Genomic DNA, 24,037 nt, shown 5'->3' on the forward strand with positions numbered 1-24,037 from the left:
TATGTAACATGCTTAAGATGATAGTTACAGAAATGAAGAACAAAATAATGGCTGCCAGGGGCCAGAGACTAGGGTGTGCAGAGAGCAAGATGGTATGACTATAAAAGGGCAACACCAGAAAGCCTTTGGTGACGGAACTGTACCATTCTTAATCTCAGTTTGAGGGAGCACCATTCTTCTAAGCATCAAATCAAGGAGCTGAGAAGCCATACTCTCAATTTCTCTCTCCACTCTCTCGTCCCTTCCCCTTCACAACATATCTTAAATCTACAAGTCCTTTTTCAGTCTCTGAAGCACAATTTTGAATAGAAACAGTGAGAGTGGATATCCTTGTCTCGTTCCTGATCTTCAGAATAAAGCTTTCAGGTTTTCAACATTCAGTACGATGTTAGCTACCCATTTTCATAGCTGACCTTTATTAGGCTGAGGAAACTGCCTACTACTCCTAGTTTCTTGAGAGATCCTATTATGACTGGATGTTGACTTTTGCTAAAACGCTTTTTTTTCATTTAATAAGATAATCATGAGGGTTTTTTCTCTTCTTATCTGTTGATAGGGTGAATTACAATGTTTAATTTTAAAATGTTGAACCAACTTTGCTTTCCTAAGATAACCCCACTTAATTATCTTTATCGTATATTGCTGGATTTAATTTGTTAACATTTTGCCAAAGACATTTGCATCTATGTTCATGAGGGACATTTGAGCTGCAGATTTCTTTTTTTTTTTTTCTTTTGTTTTTTCGAGGGATTGGGGGGACAGAGTCTCACTCTGTTGCAAAGGCTGGAGTGCAGTGGTGCAATCTCAGCTCACTGCAACCTCTGCCTCTTGGGTTCAAGCGATTCTCCTGCCTCAGCCTCCTGAGTAGCTGGGACTACAGCTACTAGTGAGCCACCACACCTGGCTAATTTTTGTATTTTCAGTAGAGACAAGATTTCGCCATGTTGGCCAGGCTGGTCTTGAACTCCTGACCTCAGGTGATCCACCCACCTCGGCCTCCCAAAGTGTGATTACAGGCATGAGCCACTGTGCCCGGCCTGGGCTGCAGATTTCTTTTCATGTAATATCTTTGTCTAGTTTTGTTATCAGGTTAATATCGGCCTCATAAAATGAGTTGGGATATTTTTTCACTCTCTTCTGTGTTTTAGACAAATTTCTGTAGAATTGTTATTATTTCTTCCTTAAGAGTTTGGTAAAATTCACCACCAAGCTTATATAGGTCAGTAGTTTTCTTTGTCGGAAAGTTTTTAACTACAAATTGATTTTTTTTCAAAAGATACAGCATTGTTCAAGCTATTTCTTTTTTAGTGAGTTTCAGAAGTTTGGGTCTTTCAAACAATTTGTTTATTTCATATAAGTTCTCAAATGTACTGGCATAAAGTTGTTTATAATATCCCCTCATTATTCTTTCACTTTCTGTAGAATTTGTAGTGAAGTCTTCCCCTTCATTTCTGATACTGGTAACTGGTATCTTCTCTCTTTTTTTTCTTGATCAGACTAGCTAGGAATGTGTACAGTTTCGTTGATTTTTCTTATTATTTTTCTGTTTTCTATTTCACTGATTTTCACTCCTATCTTTATTTCTTTCTGTCTTCTTACTTTGTGTTTAATTTGCTTTTATTGTAATTTCATAAGGTAGAATCTAAGATCATAGTTTTGAGATTATTATTTTTTAACAAGTAATTCATGCTAGTTACACATTTTTCTCTAACCACTTTATTAGTTATGGCACACTCTTTTTTGTATGTATGAGACAGGGCTTTGCTCTGTCACTGAGCTGGAGTGCAGTGGCATGATCTTGGCTCACTGCAGCCTCAACCTCCCAGGCTCAAGTGATCCTCCTGCCTCAGCCCCCCAGTAGCTGGGACTACAGGCGTGCGCCACCACACCCGGTTAATTTTTGTATTTTTTGTAGAGACAGGGTTTCACCATGTTGCCCAAGATGGTCTCAAATTCCTAGACTCAAGCTACCTGCACACCTTGGCCTCCCAAAGTGCTGGGATTACAGGTGTGAGCCACCATGCCCAGCCTAGCACACTCATTTTAATGTGTTGTGTTTTTATTCATTTAACTTCAATATGGTTTTGAATTTCCTTTATGATTCCTTCTTTGACCCAGGGGTTATTTGGAAGTGTGTGTTTAAAAATATTTGTAATTATTTAGAGTTTTTTTCCTATATTTTTCATTCACTTCAAGTTTAATTCTGTCATGGTCAGAGAACTTCCTTTGTATTAATTCAGTCTTTTTACACTTGTGTAGATTAGTTTTACGGCCCAGAACGTGACTTAACTTTGTGAGTGTTCTATGCATACTTGAAGAGAATGGTTATTCTGCTATTGTTAAGTAGAGTGTTCTATTCATGTTAATTAAGTTCGGTTGATTCACAGCATCCTTCAGGTCTTCAGCCAGAAGTTAAATGAGTGTTCTCAATATCCTTCAGGCCCTTTAGGGTCCTTAAGGTCTTCTTCTGGATCATACAATCTTAAACATGTATGCACTTAATAATAGAGTTTCAGAATACATAAAACAAAACCGATGTAACAAAAAAAAAGAAATAGACAAATCCATTATATTTGGTGACATCAATACTAATTGAGAGAAAAAGCAGTTAAAGAAGAGATGTTACAAGAGAAGAGAGTAAAAGAAGTTCCGTCTATATGTCTCCCTTGTCAGTATCACATCATCATCCTTATCATCATCACCATCATCATTATCAAACATTTATTGCTCCCTGGTATATGCTTAACCATCAGCGGTTGCAGACTCCTAGGTCTACAAGGGCCAAGCAGGTGGGTAAATAAGAGGAGTTGGCTGGATGATACCCAGCTTTAGTGGAGGCAGAGAAACAACATGAACAGGCACAGCCCTGAAGCTCAGGAGGGGACATGCCCAGTCTAAGATGAAAGGCCCTGCTCTGCTTTTAGAGAATGAGAAAAATAACATAAAATATGACCATACCTTCTGATTTGGCACGGAAAGCAGAAATCCACATCTTTAAGTGAAATATCTCCATTTGTTAGTGTTGGAAAGGTGACTTAAAATAATATTTGGAACACTGTGTGGGCCAATACTTTAGGGCAAACAAACTTGCCTTCAGGCTAAGTAAGTTCAGTCTGAGTACTTTCACTTTGCAACCTCAGGTATAAACACTGGTTCTTCCCCCTTGGAGATCTCACAATCTAGTTGGGGTAACGAAACATACACTTGGGTTCAACATTTCAAGGGAAAATGCGGTGGGATCCACTTAGAGATAAGAATAAAGTCTGATATATTCAAACTTATTTATCAAACATGCATTTATCACCTCTCACATGCCAAGCATTATTCTAGGTAATAATGATTCATCAATGCACCAACAAGACAAACTCCCAGCCTTCAGGGATCTTATAATTTAGTGAGAGAATAAAGACAGTAAAAATCACAAATAAATAATGTAGTGAGTTATAAGGTGATAAGCAATATTTAAACTATTGAAACTGCCAAAGTAGAAGGGCTACATTTAAAAACAATTTTTTTATTTCCACAGGTTTTGGGGGGACAGGTGATATGTGGTTGCATGAATAAGTTCTTTTAGTGGTAATTTGTGAGATTTGGAGCGCCCATCACCTGAGCAGTATACACTGAACCCAATTTGTAGTCTTTTATCCTTCACCACCCTCCCACCCTTTTCCCTGAGCCCCCAAAGTCCATTGCCTCATTCTTATGCCTCTGCATCCTCATAGCTTAGCTCCCATTTATAAGTGAGAACATACGATGTTTGGTTTTCCATTCCTGAGTTACTTCACTTAAAATAATAGCCTCCAGTTTCATCCAGGTTGCTGCAAATGCCATTAATTCATTCCTTTTTATGGACGAGTAGTATTCCATGATGTGTGTGTGTGTCTGTGTTCGTGTGTGTGTGTGGTGATATAGATATATATCACATATATACATATATATCACAATTTCTTTATCCACTCATTGATTAATGGGCATTTGGTTTGGTTCCATATTTTGGCAATTGCAAATTGTGCCGCTATAAACATGTGTGTACAAGTATCTTTTGTGTATAATTACTTTTTTTCCTCTGGGTAGATACCCAGTAGTGGGATTGCTGGATCAAATGGTAGCTCTTCTTTTAGTCTTTACAGTCTATATATCCAACAAAGGACTAATATCTAGAATCTACAAAGAACTCAAACAAATTAGCAAGAAAAAAAACCAAACAATCCCAACAAAAAGTGGGTTAAGGACACGAATAGACAATTCTCAAAAGAAGATGTAAAAATGACCAACAAACATATGAAAAAATACTCAACATCACAAATGATCAGGAAAATGCAAATCAAAACCATAATGTGATACCACCTTACTCCTGCAAGAATGACCATAATCAAAAAATCAAAAAATAATACATGTTGGCGTGGATGCAATGAAAAGTCTACACTGCTGGTGGGAATGTAAGCTAGTAAAACCACTATGGAAAAACAGAGTGGAGATTCCTTAAAGAGCTACAATTTTTATTAGTTCAGAGAGATATGTGATCACTGAGTAGGTGACAACTAGGCAAAGGCTTAAGAACATGAGAGAAAAAATGCTCCACGGACATCAGGAGAAGAGCGTGCTAGGGAAATAGCAGAGCAGTGCAAAGACACTGAGGCAGGAGTGTGCCCGGCATGTTGGAGGAAGGCCAGGGTAGAGTGAGCTGGGGTGAGTGGCTTGATCCGAGTTATACAGGAAACAGAGGGTACCTTTTAAAAAAGGGTAATCATCATGCCTGTAATCCCAGCACTTTGGAAGGCCAAGGCAGGCAGATCACTGAAGGTCAGGAGTTCGAGACCAGCCTGGCCAACATGGTGAAACCCCGTCTCTACTACAAATACAAAATTTAGCCAGGCATGGTGGTGCACACCTGTAATCCCAGCTACTTGGGAGGCTGAGGCAGGAGAATCACTTGAACCTAGGGGACGGAGGTTGCAGTGACCCTAGATTGTGCCACTGCACTCGTACCTGGGTGAGAGAGTGAGACTCCATCTCAAAAAAAAAAAGGAGTAATCAAAGAGTGTTCGAGAGAGAGAGAGAGAGAGAGAGAGAGAGAGAGAATGACTATTTGCAAAGCTGTGGGCAAAGTTAAGGTAAATCAGCAAGGTCAGGCACCTGCGAGTTGGCAATAGCTAAATGCCTTTAGCACGAGTAGGCCAGAAGGGGTCAGCAGAGAGCAAGATTACTGGAACCTGGAGAGAGCTGGCTGACAGAGAGGGCTGCAGACAGGGATGCATCTCTCCCAGTAAAGGAACACAACCAAGGCTTGGCAGGGAAGGGACTAGAGAAGCAAATATCCCGACCTTTCTCAGCAACCATCTCCCCATCCCATACCAGTGCCTGTCATCAGGTGATCTAACTGCAAGCAAAAGGGCAGCAGGGAATGTTTGAAGATTTCTGTGGCCAGTCTCCTAGGAATGTGAGCACTGTGAGGAAAGCTGGAACATGGATCTGGAGGAACAAATGGAGAATGTCCAGGACAGGAAGAGTAGTGAGAAATGAGTCAGAGAGAGAGAGGTATGTGGTTTGTAAAACCTGTTTGGCTACGTTCAGAGCCCAGCTTTTACTCTAAGAGAAATGTGCTCCACTGCAGGATCTTGAGCAGAGGATTGACATGACTCGACTTATATTTTACAAAGAACACTCTGGCCACTCCAGGGAAAGTGACTGTGGGTGAGGGAGGAGCAGGAGTGGAGTCTATTGGCCCTGACTTGGCCCACAATGGTAGCAGTGGAGGTCGTGAGAAGTGTTCTGATTCTGGCTATATCCAGGTAGATCAGCAGGATTTCTGGATGGATTAGATAGAAGATTGTGAGAGATACAGAAACAGCAAGGAAGATTCCAAATGTTTTGGCCTCAATACCTGGAAAGACGGAGTTGTCTTTAACTGAGATAGGAAAGCCTGCAGATGGAGATGACTTAGTGGAGTGGGTTGGTGGGGTGTGGACATATTACGTTTGGGTCTATTCCATACTTCATATTGAAGATACCAAATAAACAGTTAGATACGCTAACTTGGAATTCATAAGAATGATAGGGACTTAAAATATAAAGGTGGGTATCATTAACAGAGAAATACATTGGAAATATGAGAAGGAATATGTTGCTTCCAAATGAGAAAAACAAAGAAGCTTCATGGAGAGGAGGTGACATGTAATTTGCATCTTAAAGGGTGGAATTTTTGACAGCAGAAACAACTGATGAGAATATTCCAAATGGAAGAGAAACCACTAGTAAAAGTGCTAGAAAAGGAAATTGGAGGAATGTTTCAGGGAGATCAATAGAGTTGGGAGGAGCTGTAAGCTTGGTGTTGGAAGTCAGAGACGGAGATAGAACTGGAACATGGTCCTGTCTTCCAGTTCATGCATGCATTTGTCACTTGTCATTTACTCCGCATGCATTTATTGACCACCCACTTGGTCTAGGGGCTATGCTTCTTTCTGAACATTAATAATAAAAGCATTTATTGGACACAAATTATGCACTCCATGAATAAAAACGTATTTAATCCTTACAATGCCCTATAAGAGCTATACTAACATGATCCCCAGTTTAAAGATAAGGAAACTACGACTCTGGCTCTGTCAGTGGCAGGACTGGAACCCAGGCAGTGTGATCCCAGGGCCTTTGTCCTTACCACTCTGCTCTGCTGCTTTGTCAGAAACACCAAACCAAGCATCTGTGGGAGAGTAGCCTGGCAGCCGTCAGAAATGCAGATTAGTAAACCATGGGGGAGATGTTCTCCAGACTTTCTTCTGCGTGGGATGTGAAATATGCCCTCTCCAAGAGTCAGCCGAGGAACCGGCAGCAGCAGCTCTAGAAAAGGAGGTGGGGCTGCTGACCAGGGCAGAGGTCACCAAGCTGCCGGGTCTGACTCACCCGGAAAAGCCGACTGCTCTTTCCAAAGCAACAGCTCCCCTTTTCTTGGCTTCCACAGCAAACCTGAGGTCAAGAGCAGGCAACCGAAGCCTCACCCTGGAAGGGTAGCTTGAAAGTATCCTTGAACAGTAATGTGTCTGCTCCTCCAGTCCTCATCTCCTCCAAACCCATTTTAGAGATGAGGAAACTAAAGACCATGGAGGCCTTGTTACTTGTTCTACATTTTCTTGGAAAGTCTGTGACAGATCCTACAATAGAACTCCCCAAATCTCAGGACCTTCATGATCAGTGTGCTTCCACAAAACATGCTAATGTTTGAAAACTAGGTTTCCTAGCAAACAGGCTGGGATAAGATCGCATGTGCTTGTGTGTGTGTGTGTGTCTGTGTGTGTATGTGTGTGTTGGTGTGTCTGTGTGTGTGTCTGTGTGTCTCTGTGTGTGTGTGTCTGTGTGTGTGTCTGTGTGTCTGTGTGTCTGTGTGTGTGTCTGTGTGTGTGCCAAGTTCATGATCCAAGCTCAGAACTGACACTCCCTACCACTCCCAGGGAAAGGAATTTCTCCTCAGTTCAGCTGGTCTTTCAGGAAAATTTAGATTTTAGGCATCTGGCCCGGTAAATGAGATAGGAAGGAGGAACCCTCACCGTCCAGTGAGTCCTGCTCAGGTGTCTTTCCTGGAGAAACATTCACACCTGTGTGCAAGGAAGCCTACAGCAGCATCACAAGAAATAGTGAGAAGTGGAAGGAACTCAAATGCCCATCAACACAGGAGTGATTACCCAGCAGTTAAAAAGACCTGCCTCCGGCGCCTGTAGTCCCAGCTACTTCGGAGGCTGAGGCAGGAGAATGGCGTGAACCCGGGAGGCGGAGCTTGCAGTGAGCTGAGATCCGGCCACTGCACTCCAGCCCGGGCGACAGAGCAAGACTCCGTCTCAAAAAAAAAAGAAAAAAAAAAAGACCTGCCTCTATGAAGTAGGTATTCACAGAGTCAAGGAAACAGCCTTAAGACATATTACACAAACAAGAAGAAGGGGAAGGAGAAGACAGAGAAGCAAAAGGAACTGGCAACGCAATGTATACATTATGACCCTTTTTATGGAAATAAAAATTCCCAGTTACGTGTGTGTGTCTGTGTGTGTATAGAGAAAGAATCACCTCAGCCTGGCGATTTCAATGCATTTATTCTCCCAACAAATGTGCACTGAGGGCCTCTCCATGGAAGTCAGAGGGGAGCCCAGCAGGGCACAGAGCAAGCAATATCCCTGCCCTCTACTGGCTGGATAAGGGAAGACGGTGAGACACGGAAAGGGAAAAGAGACATTCTTTTTTTAAAAGTACTCTGTGTTATCCAAAGTTTTCACAACAATAATTTATTCCTGAATGTGTCATTACAAACGTGTAAATATGTGAATAAACAAAAGAATAAAGTGGAAGGAGAGAAGGGGAAGGAGAAATGCATGGCTAAGTGCAAAGTATCGGAGGTGCTCATGGAAGGGAGGCTGGGGCTTCTCCTTCTAGGCTGTTGTATTACCAGTTCCCCACGCCAAGTACGATGTCCACAGTGTCTTGGAAAGTAGAGGAAGGAAGTCGAGTAATATTATATTTTCTGCAACAAGCATATTCCAATAACTAAACATTCCAGATCTCTCATTGCCTCCTGGTGACTTCCATAGAGCACTGCTGGCAGTTTACAGCCCCTGCAGGGTGCTATCTGCATAATCTTCCGTGAATGTCATTACCTGCAGACGTGGTCTCTGCACTGTCTTCTCCCTGATCACACGACTCTTCCCAGCCTGTTTTCTCTGTAGAGAGCCAGCCGTTTAAAGCCACCCCCCATCCCCCAGCGATTCTTACTTCTTGAAGCTGCATTCTGCTGCCCACAGACTATCCAAGAGCAGATCACAGACAGAGGCACATACCTTCCAACCTGACCCCCACCCTGCCCTTGGACTTGTCTTCTGGTTTGCACAGGAAAATTGACAAAATAAACTACTGGCCGATAGGATAGCAAAAATATTGCCCCTAATTCAGTGTGCTCTTTCGTCTTAATAATAAACTAGATTATTAGATTTAGAGTCAGAGCTCTCCGTTCGAGTTCTGGTTCTGTAAGTTTCAAGATATATTACCTTAGGCATATTTACTCCAATGTAGAAAAATATTACTATTAAATGTAGAATTAAAAGGCCTACCTCACAGAATAGCTGTGGAGGATTCAAAGAGGCATTTACAAGTGTTTGGGTTTTGTTATTAATATTGGTGTGTGAGCATGACTGCATTCCATTCTGCTGGTTTCAGGTGCCATCCGTGCATCGGGACATTGCGAGGTGAGGAGGAGAAAGAGGTGCCCAGGAGAGCAGAATGTGCCTAGCACCCACAACAGAGATAAAATCTCTGTTCCAGCCAGGAAGTGTACACAGAAATACCTCCAAGTAAAACCAGATCTGCCTGTCCTCAGAGATAATCAGAAGGATTCCTTTCGGTTGCCTCAGACCAAGAGCAACCTGGCTGCATTTTTTTGCCTCTTGCTCCTCAACTGGCCGGCATTTTCATCGACTTACATTTTAAAAGCTATTTACTTAGGAACAAAAAATGAAGTTACATACTCAATTAATTTTAACTTTATGATATTTGGCTTCATTGTCTAATAATCTATTTTATTTTATTTTATTTATTTATTTATTTATTGAGATGGAGTCTCTCTCTGTCACCCAGGCTGGAGCGCAGTGATGTGATCTCGGCTCACTCCAACCTCCGCCTACCAGGTTCAAGGAAGCAATTCTCCTGTCTCAGCCTCCCGAGTAGCTGGGACTACAGGTGCATGCCGGCTAATTTTTGTATTTTTAGTAGAGGGGGGTTTCACCTTATTGGTCAGGCTGGTCTAGAAATCCCAACCTCAGGTGATCCATCAGCCTCAATCTCCCAAAGTGCTGGGATTACAGGCATGAGCCATCAGGCCCGGCCTAATAATCTATTTTAATAATTAAAAAAGAGGTGTCTCTCTCGTTCTTTTTCCTGTGTGTTTTTATTGATAAATTTCAACGCCTTGAACAAATAAAACATTTTCCCTTTCGATCACTTCCCAATTTCTTACATGATGTAGCTTTGAGTCCCTGTACTATTTTGGTCTTGCTCCTCTGAAGACCTTGGCTAAGTCCCACTTAGCCAAGTGGTATCCCCAGATCTGCATCCAGGAGTCCAGGTATGTGGCGTTTAATATACAAGTGGAAGGTACTGGTTCTTACTTGTTTCACTCCCTCTCCTATTTTAGGCCACATCCACATCTGCCAGCAAGTCAGGAAATGATCATAGGACCACACTTTGAAAACACACATGGGCCAGTGAAACCAACTGCGTTTGCAAATCACTTGGACACATTAACACAACACAGATCCTCAGACCTTGCTCAACCAGTGAATCAGAATCCCTGAAGGTAGGATCACTGGAAATTTTATTCATACTTCCTAGGTTATTCTGATTAGCCGAAATATTGGCAACCACTACCTCAAAGGCTCCTTTCACAAGGATGAGGGATAAGGCATAGAATTTAGGGGTCCTCAATGCCAGAGTTTCCTTTCTTAATCCTCTGAACTTTCTTTAAACGTTCACTGCCAAGCCAGCAGGGGGTAGCATCTGCAGGGCATTTGGACTACAGAAAACATAATCTGCGGTAACCTTTTGGTTCCTCACATCTATGGTGATGACAAATAACCTGTAACTGTACAGAAAGTCCCTGTCCGAAGTCATGGATTCATCGTATCCTTGCACCTTGTCTGCAAAGTAGTTGTTGGTCCACCTTTGTGTATGAGAGGAATGTGTTGTCTTAGAGAAGTCAAGGGACATCTCTAAAGCCTTATTTATAATAATTGGCTGTGATAGGGTTTCTCACACATTCCAGGAGGGGAATGGACAGAGAAAGAATTACACATAGTAGCTTCATATTTGAAAACTTACGAGACAACACACACACACACACACACCACAGCACAACCTTTACTCCCATACCTCACTTCCACCTTCAGCAACCCTGCCTAATAATAAAGTCCAGGATGCTTCCAACCTACACCGAACCACATTCTTATAGAGGTTATGCAAACAAGTGAAGCAAACTTGTCATCCACACACTTACATGCACAGTCAGCAAAAGTGAGAGAACCGTTTAAATACCACAGGCTAGTTCTCAATTCTTAAAGTGCATGTTAATATCGTAGGCTACTACATTTCAAACCTCAAAGTACAAACAAGCTGCCTGAGAATCTCATTAAAATGCAGATTCTGATTCTGCAGGACTGGGGTAGGGCCTGAGTTTCTGCATTTTTTAGCAAGCTCCTGTGTGACATAATGGCAGCTGGTCCACGGACCATACTTTGAGTTGTAAGTCCAGAGCCTTTCACCATCTAGTCTCTGCTATTTCTCTCCCTGGATGCAGGCATGAGATGAGAACAGTGAAGTGCTGACCCTTCCATTTCTTGCCTTTTATTAAGTGAGTATCTCTCCTCATGGAGGATAATTCTAGAGTTTAAAGACACATAGTGTTCATCCATGGCCCCTAAACCATACCTGTTGTTTAATCTCATACATAAAGAAAGAGTGATCACTCCATAACTCCAGATTTCTAAGTCATTCCAAGAATTGTCTTAACTAAATGAGATTTTGAGTTCCCATGCATCATATATCACATCACATATGATGTGTGTCTCACGTATGCAACACTATCATTGCCTTAGAGCATGAGGAGGGGTTTTTGTGTTTTGTTTTGTTTTAATTTTCTTCACTGTCTTCCAGCAGTTTTCAACCAGGGAAGATTTTTGCCTGCCTGGAGACATTGGGTAATATCTGGAGACAATTCTGATTGTCACAACTGACCACTAGCTTCTAGTGGGTAGAGGCCAGAGATGCTGCTAAATATCCCGCAGTGCACAGGACAAAACCCACAACAATGATGCATCCTGCCCAAAAGATCAGTGATGCCATTGCTGAGCAATCCTACTGTCTTCTAGTCAACTCATAATCATCAATATCTTTGGCAACTTACTGAATGCTTTTTAAAGATACTGCCACAAATCTGGGTAAGAAAAATATTATAGACAGCCATTCAAAACAGAAGCCACTGCGGCCTTGCTTTCCATTGGGCAGGAAAGTTTAGTGGTCGAGGGGCCCAAAGACTGGGTTTGAGTGCCAGTTCTCCCACTGACAAGCTAGATGGAATTGGACATGTTTCTCTAGGTCTCTCAGATTTGATTTCCTCAAGCATCAAATGACTGTAAGCCCAACAAGAGCAGGGACCATCTCTGGGGCAGCAAAGTGTATACATTCTCCTGGCACCTAATAAGCACTTGTGTATATATCTATGAAACAAATGGTGCTTGATTTACAACATAAGTTTTTCAATCTGATAGTGAATACTACTTTTTAAATCTTGATTAAAGACTTGAATTTTAGGGATTACTGTTACTAGCTGTACCTTATCCTGGCAGAGAAGGACTTGCGCTCCAGGATATGTATAGGATCCTGTACTGTACACATAGCAGTATATAGTGGTGGGAATGACTCCAGGCTCTAGTATAACCTGGTTTAAAATCTTAGCCCCACTACTACATGAGCTGAGACATTTGACTTACCCTCTCTACACCTCAGTTTCTTCATTTGAAAAATGGGTGTTACAACAATTCTTATCTCACAGGGCTCTTGGAAGAATTAAAATTAAATAAGATAATGTACGCAAAGCCCTTTGCACTGTGCCTAATACACAGCACACACTCAGTAAAAGAAGTCTTTATTATGCTTTTGGCCTCTAGCCCCCAAATCAAGGGCACCTGATTAGCTACCTCTCAAAAGAGAGGCAGAAACACAGGGCTGAAACCAGAACCTGGCCCCAGAGACCAAGCTGACCCAGCTCCTTTCTACTGGATGGAAAGTCAGGAGCTCACCCTCCTCACAAGGGGTTTGGGAATAAATATTCCATGCTCTTCTGCATGCCTGTTTTGTCACATTCAGAATACAGCCCCAGTGATGAGATGCCTAGCATGTTCATTCTGCTACAAGGCCAAAGGACACTAATAGAGGTGTCAAAGCTGAAAACTGTTTGGAAAGCAAAGAAATGAGGAAAGGAAACAGCATCCTTTGATTCAATAATGAATTTTGCATAAAGGGCTCCACATTACAGTGCACCAGAGACCATACGGCCACAGACTTCATGTTCCATTTTTTATGAGCAAGAGGAAAATGGGGGGAAATTTTCAAACAGATATTAGGAGAGTATTCAAGAAAGTAAGTTCACACATGTATCTTGATTTAAGCAGGTGGACCCAAGCCATTTATATTTTATAGCATAATAAAAGCTTAGAGTGGAAAAGAAGCATCTAGTCCAATCCCTTCATCTTCCAGATGAGCAAATCGAAGCACCGGGGGATTAGGTAACAAGTTGCACAGCGTCAGCCTTGTAGTGGCTGACTTAGGAAGAAGGGCCATGGGGCTTGTCTTTTTGTCTAATCCCTCCTGACTCTTGGACTGCAGGGCTAGAAGGAAACTTGGAGTTGTTCTTCTCCGCGGACACACTTCTCTCTGGGCTTGTGAAGTTCATTCATTTACTCAAGTAATAGTTACTGCGCACTTTTATGTGCCAGATGCCATTCTTGGTACTTGAGCACACAGCAAGCTCTGGACAGAGAACAGAACAGGTACCCGCTCCTTTTTCACTTTCATTCCAGTAGGCGATGTCAATTAACAAGTGCACAAATAAATTGTACAGCACAACTTCAGATAGCAGCACAACTTCAGATAGCATTCTGTGCTCTGAGGGAAATAAAATAGAGCATTGTGACAGAGAGGTACTGAGGGAGAAAGGACAACTGGGAAAGCCTCTCCAGGAGGCAACATTCACTAGAGCTGAGACCTGAATGATGAGAAGGAGCCAGTCACGTGGAATTCAGAAGGAAGGGGGTTCAGGTCAGAAGGAACAGCATCCGTGAACACCCTAGGCAAGTGTGGGATGCGGTGTGCACAGAAAAGAAGGCTGTGTCTGCAACAGAGTGGGCAAGAGGGCGCTGCTAGGAGGGGAGGTCAGATCGGTGGGCAGAGGCAGGATGCTGAGGTTGCAGGGACTTGCCCTGGAGCCCCTGGAAGGTAGAAACAGGACGGGATCAGAACTGGAGCCTCCAGGCTCATAAGTTTCATGGTTCTGTGCCAGCCATGGTGTGCAGGCTCTTCCGTCCTGGAGACCTTATGCTGAGTCACCAGGTCAGTTATGGGAGGTGCCACACCAGCCCCTGGACACGTTGTCCTCACACTCAAAACCTAGCAAGGGACAAGCTCTCAAAGGCCAAAGGAGCTCCCAGGAGCAGAGCGACCAGACGGTATTGAGATGGAGAGTGGCCCCCTCCCTTCCCTTTCGCCACCATGACTCATACAAGCTTAGTAAGTCATGAATCAGTCCTACAAGCCCAGAAGAAGGGCTCAGTAGGGTCTAAGGCTAATTTTAAAATCATTATTATTAATTTTCAATTATACGAGAACTCATGAATACATTTTCCTGGTTAAAAAATAAATACATAAAATAAAACATGGTCCCTATGGCTAATGTCCCCGTAGAGTCCTTTCCAATCCTATTGTCTTGTCATCACCCCCCAATTTCTATCCCATTATTATTAGTAGTTCGGTGAATAGACTTCCAGACCATTTCTTATTCCATAAAAGGCATCCCTCACCAGACAATAAGTCTGGAATAGTCCAGGTTACTACATAAATATGCACCCCATTTTGCAAATTGCTGTGTAATATTCCTCAGTATGATATGCCACAGCTTACTTCCCTGTGAATTGTAGTTTAGACTGTTCCAAATCTTTTTGTATTACAATAAAAAAGTTGAAATAAAATTTCCTTTTAGTACATTTTTGTGAGTGTGTCTCTGCAGTAGATGGAAGACTTTCCTCTTAGATGTAATTCACAAGTGGAAACTAAATCGATCATGGGAATTTCTAAACACTGAGTGGTTGTCTAGAGCCAGGAGACTTGTCTTTATTCTTACTGCCATTGTGGACTCACTGCATGGTTTTACCCAATTCCCAACTTCTTTGGGACTCTGTACAAGGAGAAACTTAGTTTTGATGAACTCTAAGAACTTTTACAGTTCTTGCCTCCTACAACTTTATGATTTGCGGTACCAAACCTGTGGGGTTCTCTCCCAAGTCGAGGTTTGATTCCCATTCCAAGGTTATAGGGCATTTGCAGGAGGGCATTGCTGTGGGTTGCAACACATCAAGATCACAGTGTTCCACTCCAGGCAGTAGAATGTACTGTGCAGGTGTCAATGGGGAAATGGCTAGCACATAGCCACTGACTTCCGTCTTCCCTTTCCCATGTCCTTCCTGGATATGAGGGGATATGATGTCACCTTGTATAAATTCTATATAAATGCCTGAATCTGAACCCACAATTTATAAGAAGATGTAACCACAACCTACTCTGCACAGACTTTAGTTTACAAAGCACACAGTTTCTCATGACGTTCCTTGAACAATCCTGAGATACATTCCATGAAGGGATAATTATAATACATAACAATGTGCAGTGAATGTTATTATTCATTACAGCTTAGAAGATTGAAACAAAAGAATGAATTGATTGCCCAAGGTCACCTAGCTAGGAAGTGAGGGCAAACTTGGAGCCCAGATGCTCTGATTCCCAGTTCTTTTCTTTTCTCTTGCACAGGGCAACAATGGACTTCACTGTTGTGTGGTTGTGAACCCATTTGTAATTATTAATAACTAGAAGAGACATGCATCCTCAGCAGATTCTAAAGGATTTACTGGAAGACCATATTCACAGACAGAATTTACGTCTTCAAGAGCCAAGGAAATAAAGAGGGAAGAGGACCAAACATTGGGGAAGAGGGCATGAGAGTTAATTAACCGAACTCCAAGCTGAAATAAATAAGTCCAGTTGTCTGAAAGGCTTTTAGTCCACGGGTTGATGAAAGATGCTGTTAGGGATTATTTAGCTAGACTGGTCATGGAAGGGAAGGTTCTTCTAGAGCAGAGGCAACTAAGGTAATATCTAGAGGATAACAAGTTTCCAGCTGTGTAAAGAATCAGAAGAGAAAACCAGGTATAGGAAGCAGTGAGTACAAGGTTCCCAAGATGAACAAACTCACGGGAAGGTCAGCAAATTTCCTCTGCTTAGGAAGCCAAAGGGGCATAGGGTGGGGGCATGGGATAGAGTGAGCCTTCTCCATGCTTGACCAGGGTAGCCAGTGCTAGAGGAGCTCTGAGGACAGAGTCAAGAAGATGGAACTTAAAGGAATCTTGAGGAAATAACCAGCTTTACTCAAGGGAAACACAGGAGATGGGTACTACAAGCAGGAGAACTGAAGGCTGGAAAGAAAATCTGGGTCAATAATGAGTAACCCACAAAACCTGGCAACGGACAAGCTTTCAATGGTCAAGGGAGCTCCCAGGAGCAGAGTGAACACCCTCAATGCTTAATCTGTAAAATGGAACAGTAGGATAGAGTGTTCCCTGACATCTTTTTTAGATAGTTCTACCAATAAAATAAAAAACAGCCCAGGGAAAGTCAGTCAAGGGAATGGCAGTGCTGAGTCCAGTTTTCAGATCTTCCAAATTCCTATCCAGAGCTGACTCCACCCCAGCTCCTTCCTTCTGCTGGAAGAGTAACCATCAGGAAGGAGGTCTGGGCTGTGGCCACATGTGCGTGTGAGGCCTCACCAGAATCCTATGGTGGGGCCATCTGCCTGGAGCCCCCCTGGAGCCCATGCTGCAGCCCCCGGCACTCTGATCTCAAAGCCAGTTTCTTTGTTCCCCCCAGAAACTTCCCAAAGATGTTGGGAGCCACTTTGATTTTGGTTTTTTGTTTTTCTTAACATTTCCCCACAAAACAATGTGAGGAACAAGAGGAAAAGCATGGCCCAGTCACAAAGCTATTTCAACCAGAAAAACAGGTCTGAGTCCTATCAATTCCACCTAGATTTCAGAGATCCCCAAGAGAGGAAAGGGGGACAGAAGCTCAGAGAGCTTCATACAAAGCACCACTCTCTGTGGGAATTCTGTTCTGTGTTCAGGGCCTGGGGCTTAGCACAAATCAGTGGTGTCCCTTGGGGAACAAAGGTCCCCACACCAACTGAGAATGTGGTCAGATCTGCCAAACTTCAAACTTGGTTCAACCACTCTATGCTTAGAACCAAGAACACTAGAGCGAAAGGAACTGCAGGAATCATCCAGTCTAATCCTTCAACAGCATTTACCATCATATATACAATACCCTAAAGAACATACTGTATATATTTTCTGTAATTTTCTTTTTATTTAATCACATACTATGAAAACCCTCCCCCACAATTATACATAGATCTTTCTCATGTTGTTACCCATAACATATTATTTTTCAAAACTAAGAAAAGAAGTAGTCACCTTTGGTGAGATATTCAGATAGTCTAGGGATGGCAAGTAGAAACTATGGGACTACAAGCAACCTCCCCACCATTCCCACACCTTATAGACTGAAAGGACTTTGTATTCAAGATGAGGGTGAGCGAGCATATATTTGTAAATGAACAGGAGCAGGATGAGGAGGAGGCAGAGATGCAACTGGACAGGAATGAGGGAAAGGCAACCAGAGAGAAAAGTCAGGGGCAAGAGTTGCCTTAGTCAATAACAGCAATGGGAGGCAGGGAGCAGAAAAGTGAGGAGGAGAGCTTGAGATGACCCCGGTTAGGGACAGGGAGTCAGGAAAGATGGGAGCTGTTGGTGGTGAAGAAGAGCCCAGTAACGGCAGCCCAGCAACAGCCCCTGAGGTGCCAGGCCATGGTCATGGGTGAAGCTGGCCCCAAAACCTTTCCTTTTTCCACTCAGAGAAGTTGAAAGGTTTGTCTCCCAATGATTTTGCCACATGGTTTTTCAACACCCGGAGCCTTTGCCAGTTTCCCGGTGAGACTTGTTTATCTCCATTCTGGAGTCTTAATGTTCAAAACAAACTTTCAGACAAAAGGATCCTCTGCTCTGTGGTTCTCAGCTCCATTCTCCTGCAAGGACAGAATCAACAACCCTGATCTCCTGATGACTTTCACAGCCACGTCCACAGAGAATCCCACCCCCAGCTTCCTCCTGCGTCTTTCCCGCTGCCTCTGATTGTTGTGGACATCCTCAAGGGCAGAGCTTGTATAGCTTATTTTAGCCCCTTTTTTCCTATCCTCATAAACTATGCAGAGAAAATAAGATTGTTCCCCCAGCAGATGTTATTTGAGCCTTATAAAGTGGCCCAAGACCCAGTGATCTCTTCTAAGAGGTGAAATCATCAGCATCTAGCTAGATATATTATCAAAAAGAACCCCAGACAAGAATTCAATTAATCTCATTAATTGATGAATAATTAATTCATTAATTTATCAATTAATTTATCAATTACTTAATCATCTGAAAATTTTCAGGCATATTTTCGTGGCCACCACTCTGTGGAAAAGTCCAACAGATTTTCATAAGTAGAAAATGACAGCATTGTCACTGAGGGCAGGTATAAGTGAGGGGTGACACTAATAATTAGTATGCATCCAGCCTTCATTTGTCATGCATTACACTAAGGCCTTTAATACATACAATAATTCAAAAGGTAGGCACTATGGTTGTACCCTTGTACAGATGAAAACTTTGAGGCTTATAGAGGCTAAGTGTCTTCCCCAAAGTGAGACAGCTAGAAAGTGATGATGAAGCTGAGATTAAAAGTCAGGAAGGTGGCGCGGTGGCTCAAGCCTGTAATCCCAGCACTTTGGGAGGCCGAGACGGGCGGATCACGAGGTCAGAAGATCGAGACCATCCTGGCTAACACGGTGAAACCCCGTCTCTACTAAAAAAATACAAAAAAAAACTAGCCGGGCGACATGGCGGGCGCCTGTAGTCCCAGCTACTCCGGAGGCTGAGGCAGGAGAATGGTAAACCCAGGAGGCGGAGCTTGCAGTGAGCCGAGATCAGGCCACTGCACTCCAGCCTGGGCGGCAGAGCGAGACACCGTCTCAAAAAAATAAAAAATAAAAATAAAAATAAAAAAAATAAAAGTCAGGAAAGCTGAAAACGGCACCTGGGCTCTTCCCCAGGCTACCATCGGGTTTAGCTAATTTATGTTTTGCTTAGTTAATCCTCTCCCCGCTGTCCCAGAATTAGATTTATGCTTATGAGGTTGGAGTTCTTTATATTTCTTTATTTTTTATTTTTTCTGCAATCATCCATTACTGGGTAGAGCTCTTGTCTGTCCTGTTCTCCACGGTATCCCCAGAAGCCAGCACTGGGCCTACCACAAAGTAGACCCTTGATAAATAATTGCTGAGTGAATTAACTAATGAATGAATATCATGCTTTTATTTGACTATTTCCTATAATTTGAAATTTTCTGAACATTGAGGCTTTGGGTGATAACTAAATATGTTCATGGAATAGAACAGTTAATTTTACATGTCTAATTTATCTGAACTTTCTCCCAGAAAAATGTTTTTCCAAGCGTTAGAACCTAGCAAGTTACCTGCAACTTGGAAATTGAATAAGGAATCCCATCTGAAAATGTAGAGGACACATAAAGTGGAATAATTTAAATATTGACTACTCACTTATGTTTTCAAAGCTATTTTAGGCCTGTGCCTTTTTCAATAGCAAAGAGCTGTCTATGAATTACCTGGCGTGCTTGTTTCAAATGCTGAGCAAGGGAGTCCAGGGCCTGGGAATCTGCATTTTGGAGGTGTCTCAGGCGTTTGTTATCCATACAAAATTTTGAGAATGACCGTGAGGACATTAGGGCTATTTTTATCTCCACCCCATCAAACAAAATTCTTTTTTAAAAAATTGTTATTATACTTTAAGTTCTAGGGTACATGTGCACAACGTGCAGGTTTGTTACGTAGGTATACATGTGCCATGTTGGCTTGCTGCACCCGTCAACTCGTCATTTACATTAGGTATTTCTCCTAACGCTATCCCTCCCCTAGCCTCCCCATCTCCCAGCAGGCCCCAGTGTGTGATGTTCCCCTCCCTGTGTTCATGTGTTCTCGTTGTTCAACTCCCACTTATGAGTGACAACATGTGGATAAAATTCTTAACAAGCTATCAAATGTGTTTCAAATCCATTGATCCTTAGGTTTATCTAAAGATTCTTTAATCCCGATCACCTCTCGAGGTCATGAGCCATATCCATTTTTTGCTCCCTGTGTGAGGTAGAAACATTGTACTTATCTAAAAGCATTGTATAAAAACATTGTATTTACCTTTCCCCAATTCTAATAGAGCAGCTATCTAATCTTACACTGACATCCCAGACTCTAGTGCACTGAGCCACTCTCACATAGGATCAAGCTAGAAGTTAGAAGATCTGGTCCGGTTCCGCCACAAGATGCTGTGTGTCCTAGGCGACGTTGCCCAGCCTTTCTGACCCCCGTTTCCTGTCTAAGCTGGGGCTGTGACTGTTCACAGCCTTTTGAGTCTGCACGTGCTCTAATTGGAGTCATGCTATAGACGAGGATCATGTACCCTCTCAGTCTTGTTTTACAGCACTCAAAAGTCACACTTCTATGATCATGAATTAGGTTCAGAAAGTGACAGAGTAAGTAATCACAGGAGTGTCAAGAGCCCTACCCCACTGAATCAATTGTGACCAAAAAACTTTGGAATATAAACTTCTACAATACACACCTATAAGATATAATTACAAAAAAAAAAAAAACAAAAAACAAAAAACTTGGGGGAAGAGTTAGTTGACCATACAAAAATTAGGGTAGACCTGTGAGGCCACATACCTGCTGTTCTCCTCAGATGGGGAAGTGTTTCCGGGTGGGGCGCCTAGGCAATCTACTCTTAGGACTGTGTAATATTAAACCCAGAAAATATCTGGGTTGATCTGTCAACAAATACTCATTGGTAGCTACTATATGGCAGGCCCTGTTCTAGGTATTGGGGGCCTGTAGGTGAACCCTACGGACAGACCCATTCTTTCATGGAGCTAACATTCTCGTGGGGAAGAGAGGTAATAAACAATTCTAATGATGAATCAGTGATAGGGGATAAAGGGAATCAGTGAGGGAAGAGGGGATATAAACGCTGGGAGACGTATCATTCACGTGTGCAGACGCCATATTCACAGTTGAGAAAGATGAGGCAGCGACGGTAATGACCGACTTGAGCCTAGACTGCACCAAACTTGCCAGCAGCAGGGCCGGGTGGAAACTGTCTTCCTGCAAAGCCAGGCTTTCCTTCACAGCCCCTTCTAATGATGTTTCTTTTCCTATCATTGTCGAGCCCTTAGACCCCGGGATCGAGGGAGGGAAAACAAGCGCTCAAGCACCCCCTCGTTGGTCCCAGGACACAGGGTCTCGTCCATCCCCCATCACACCCCAGGGCCCAGGCAGAAGCCCGGCGGGGCGGGGCCTCGGACACGCGCCGGTGCGTCCAGCAGGTGGCAGCAGCGAGCGGCCGCGCCCCCCGCGCTGCCAACCCGCGAGCCCGCATCATGGATGTCGAGCTCTCCTATTTCGCATTGCTAGCCCTGGAATTCGAGACCCCAGACGAGGACCAGGATTCATGAATCAGTCGCAGGGGCCGGGGCAGGGGCCTCTGGCTCCAGACACTGGCCGAGAGGTGGGTTCCGGGGCGGGTCGCTGCTCCTTGAGGCCAGGCGGGGACGCGCTGCCCCCGCCCTGCCTCCCTGTGGTCCACACCCCCTTTGGGCTCCGGAGCCGCTGGGCAGGAATAGTCCGGGGTGCGCGCGAGCAGGCGCTGCCAACCCCACTTCTGCCCGGGATTCCGATCTGAGGAGCAGGAGGACCGGGGCGCCGGTGTCCTGCCGCCTCTTCCTCCTTGCTCTCACCTGCGCCTATTAGTCCACGCGCCTTCAAGGCCAGGGGCTACAGCCCAGACAGAAAGGGGACAGCAGAGGAGAGAGAGCACCTGAGGATACAGAGCTGGCACTGGACTGCCTTTTCACCCCCCAGGTGATGAGTGAGGTTCGAAGAACGGAAGATTTAAAAAGCAGCCGGGGCCTCTGTATTGAATGAAAGACCCAGTGCAAAGACATCACCATGAACACGAGCAGTAAGTGGATCCTCCTCTCCTTTGCCATGGGAACAGGGGTGGGGGCGGGAGGTGAGGGAGCCTGCGCTCGGGCTGCCTGGAAAGAGGAAGGAAGCCTGGCATCTCTGGACACATGACCCCCAGGCTCCTTTTTGGTGCTTTCCGTCCTCCTTGGCAGAGGCATAGCTTCATGACTCTGGTTTTTCGTGATAATTTTGCCAATATTTTATCAGCGGCGCCGGTCGCCTCTGCTGGGAAGGCTGCTTGTCTCCTTCTAGTACTGCCTGGGAAGGCCTAGGAAGCAGTGTGTGGCCATTGTCTGACTATGGGGGCTCTGAGGAGACCTCCCTGCACACATCTGGAAGGCACTGCCTGTCCCAGAGGTGGAAAGAGCAGGGAAGCTGGCCTGTGGGAAGGCCGGAGGGTAGGTGGGTGTGGACAGGCAGTGGGCTGGCAAACCGCAGTTTGATAAACAGATCATCACCAGGCCACCTTTGGGTCTGGAGATTGTGAAAGATCCAGCTCCGGAGTGCCTGCAGCCCAGTGGGTCCAGGCACTGGTTTCTCTATGGACCTGCAGGCTGGTTAGTTATCCTTGAGAACATGAGGACAGGAACAGCCCTTTGGCCAAGGGCTCTAACATGCCAGAGGCAACAACTGCTTGCAGAGCCAGGACCAGGTATTTTGCTGCCAGGTAGAGCCTCAGCTACTGAGAATGCAGTCCGGAATTCAAGAAGGCATAGTCTATTTCTCTTCAATGTAGCGCTGTGACCTGGGAGGGCATGTCTCGGTTCCAGACTCACTCTCCCACCCTCTTGTCAGCTTGGCCTGTCTAGGTTATTCCAGCATCGCATGGGGCTGTTGAACCAGAGAACCCCTACAGTCACTTTCCTGGATCTATGACTTTGTTATCAGTCCCCTCTCTGCATCTCAGACTGCTCGTCTGTATGATGAGAAGGGTTGAATTAGAAAGCCTTCTAATCGGCTAGCCACCATGGCAGATGCCTGTAATCCCAGCAGTTTGGGAGGCAGAGGCAGGTGGATCACGAGGTCAGGAGTTCGAGACCAGCCTGACCAACATGATGAAACCCTGTTTCTACTAAAAATACAAAAATTAGCCAGGCGTGGTGGCATGGGCCTGTAATCCCAGCTACTCAAGAGGCTGAGGCAGGAGAATTGCTTGAACCTGGGATGCGGAGGTTGCAGTGAGCCGAGATCGTGCCACTGCACTCCAGCCTGGGCAATAGAGTGAGACTCTGTCTCAAAAAATAATAATAATAATAAAAGAAAGGCTTCTAATCTAAGAATCTACAAGTTTTTTTCTTAAAAAGCTAGAGCTGAGCAACAAGGCCAGAACTATCAAGACGTTATTGAAGCTGTATCCAGCCAAAACCTATTTCTTCACACACTCCACCCCACCCCCACCTCCATTTCAAGACTGTTGGCATAGAAGAGAAAAAAAACAACAACAACAAAGCAAAAGCTACTGAGGTGAAAATTAAATATATTTATTTACTACATATTTGTATGATTCATCTCTCTGCTGTCTTCCTTTGTGTATTGCATATCTATGCTTAGCTAGCAAGTGTGGCTGGACTCTCTCTGCCTCTTACAGCCAAAGAATTTTGCCTTTTGATTTTGACAGGCTGGAATGGTGTTTTGGCTTCATACCAGGCTCAGGAAAAGAGGAAAATCCTGAAGCCCCTATCAGCTAGTGGGTCACATGTTTGCATTTGCATGTTTTCAGGCAAATAAAGATGTGAGTTGCCTGTCACTTCTCACTATCTCTAGGGGGAAAAAAAAATGTATTTATGAGAGTCCTTTCCCACTAAGTGGCAGAAGAGAAAGATGGCTCATGTATTTTTCAAGGAACTATGAAAAGAAACCGGCAACTGACTCTGCCCTTTTCTCTCTCTGGAATGCTAAGGAACTCTTGTCCTGTTAGTAACACTGAGTATTCCTGAAAGAAGAAAACAGAGACTGTCCTTCTGAAAGCAAGAAAGCAAGAAAGAGAGAGAGAAAGGAAGGGAGGAAGGAAGGAAGGAAGGAAGGAAAGGAGGGAGGGAGGGAAGGAAGAAAAAAAGCACC

The 24,037-nt window shown here is 43.9% G+C and overlaps 1 protein-coding gene across 2 annotated transcripts in view; it reads left to right on the top strand.

The window, feature by feature from the left end:
- Positions 1–21,347: 21,347 nt before the first annotated feature.
- Positions 21,348–24,037, top strand: part of ABLIM3 (actin binding LIM protein family, member 3) — a 120,325-nt gene continuing 117,635 nt past the window's right edge. Inside the window, exons 1-2 of one of the 2 annotated variants that reach the window (XM_011931522.1) lie at positions 21,348–21,518; positions 21,872–21,971. In XM_011931522.1, coding sequence (XP_011786912.1) covers positions 21,959–21,971 — 13 coding nt within the window. In that variant the 5' untranslated portion in view covers positions 21,348–21,518; positions 21,872–21,958. Of the gene's footprint in view, positions 21,972–24,037 lie in introns of both variants that reach the window. The other variant, XM_011931523.1, reaches the window with a different exon arrangement.

This window comes from Colobus angolensis, unplaced genomic scaffold (assembly GCF_000951035.1).
Source record: "Colobus angolensis palliatus isolate OR3802 unplaced genomic scaffold, Cang.pa_1.0 Scaffold90, whole genome shotgun sequence".
Classification (NCBI taxonomy): domain Eukaryota; kingdom Metazoa; phylum Chordata; class Mammalia; order Primates; family Cercopithecidae; genus Colobus; species Colobus angolensis.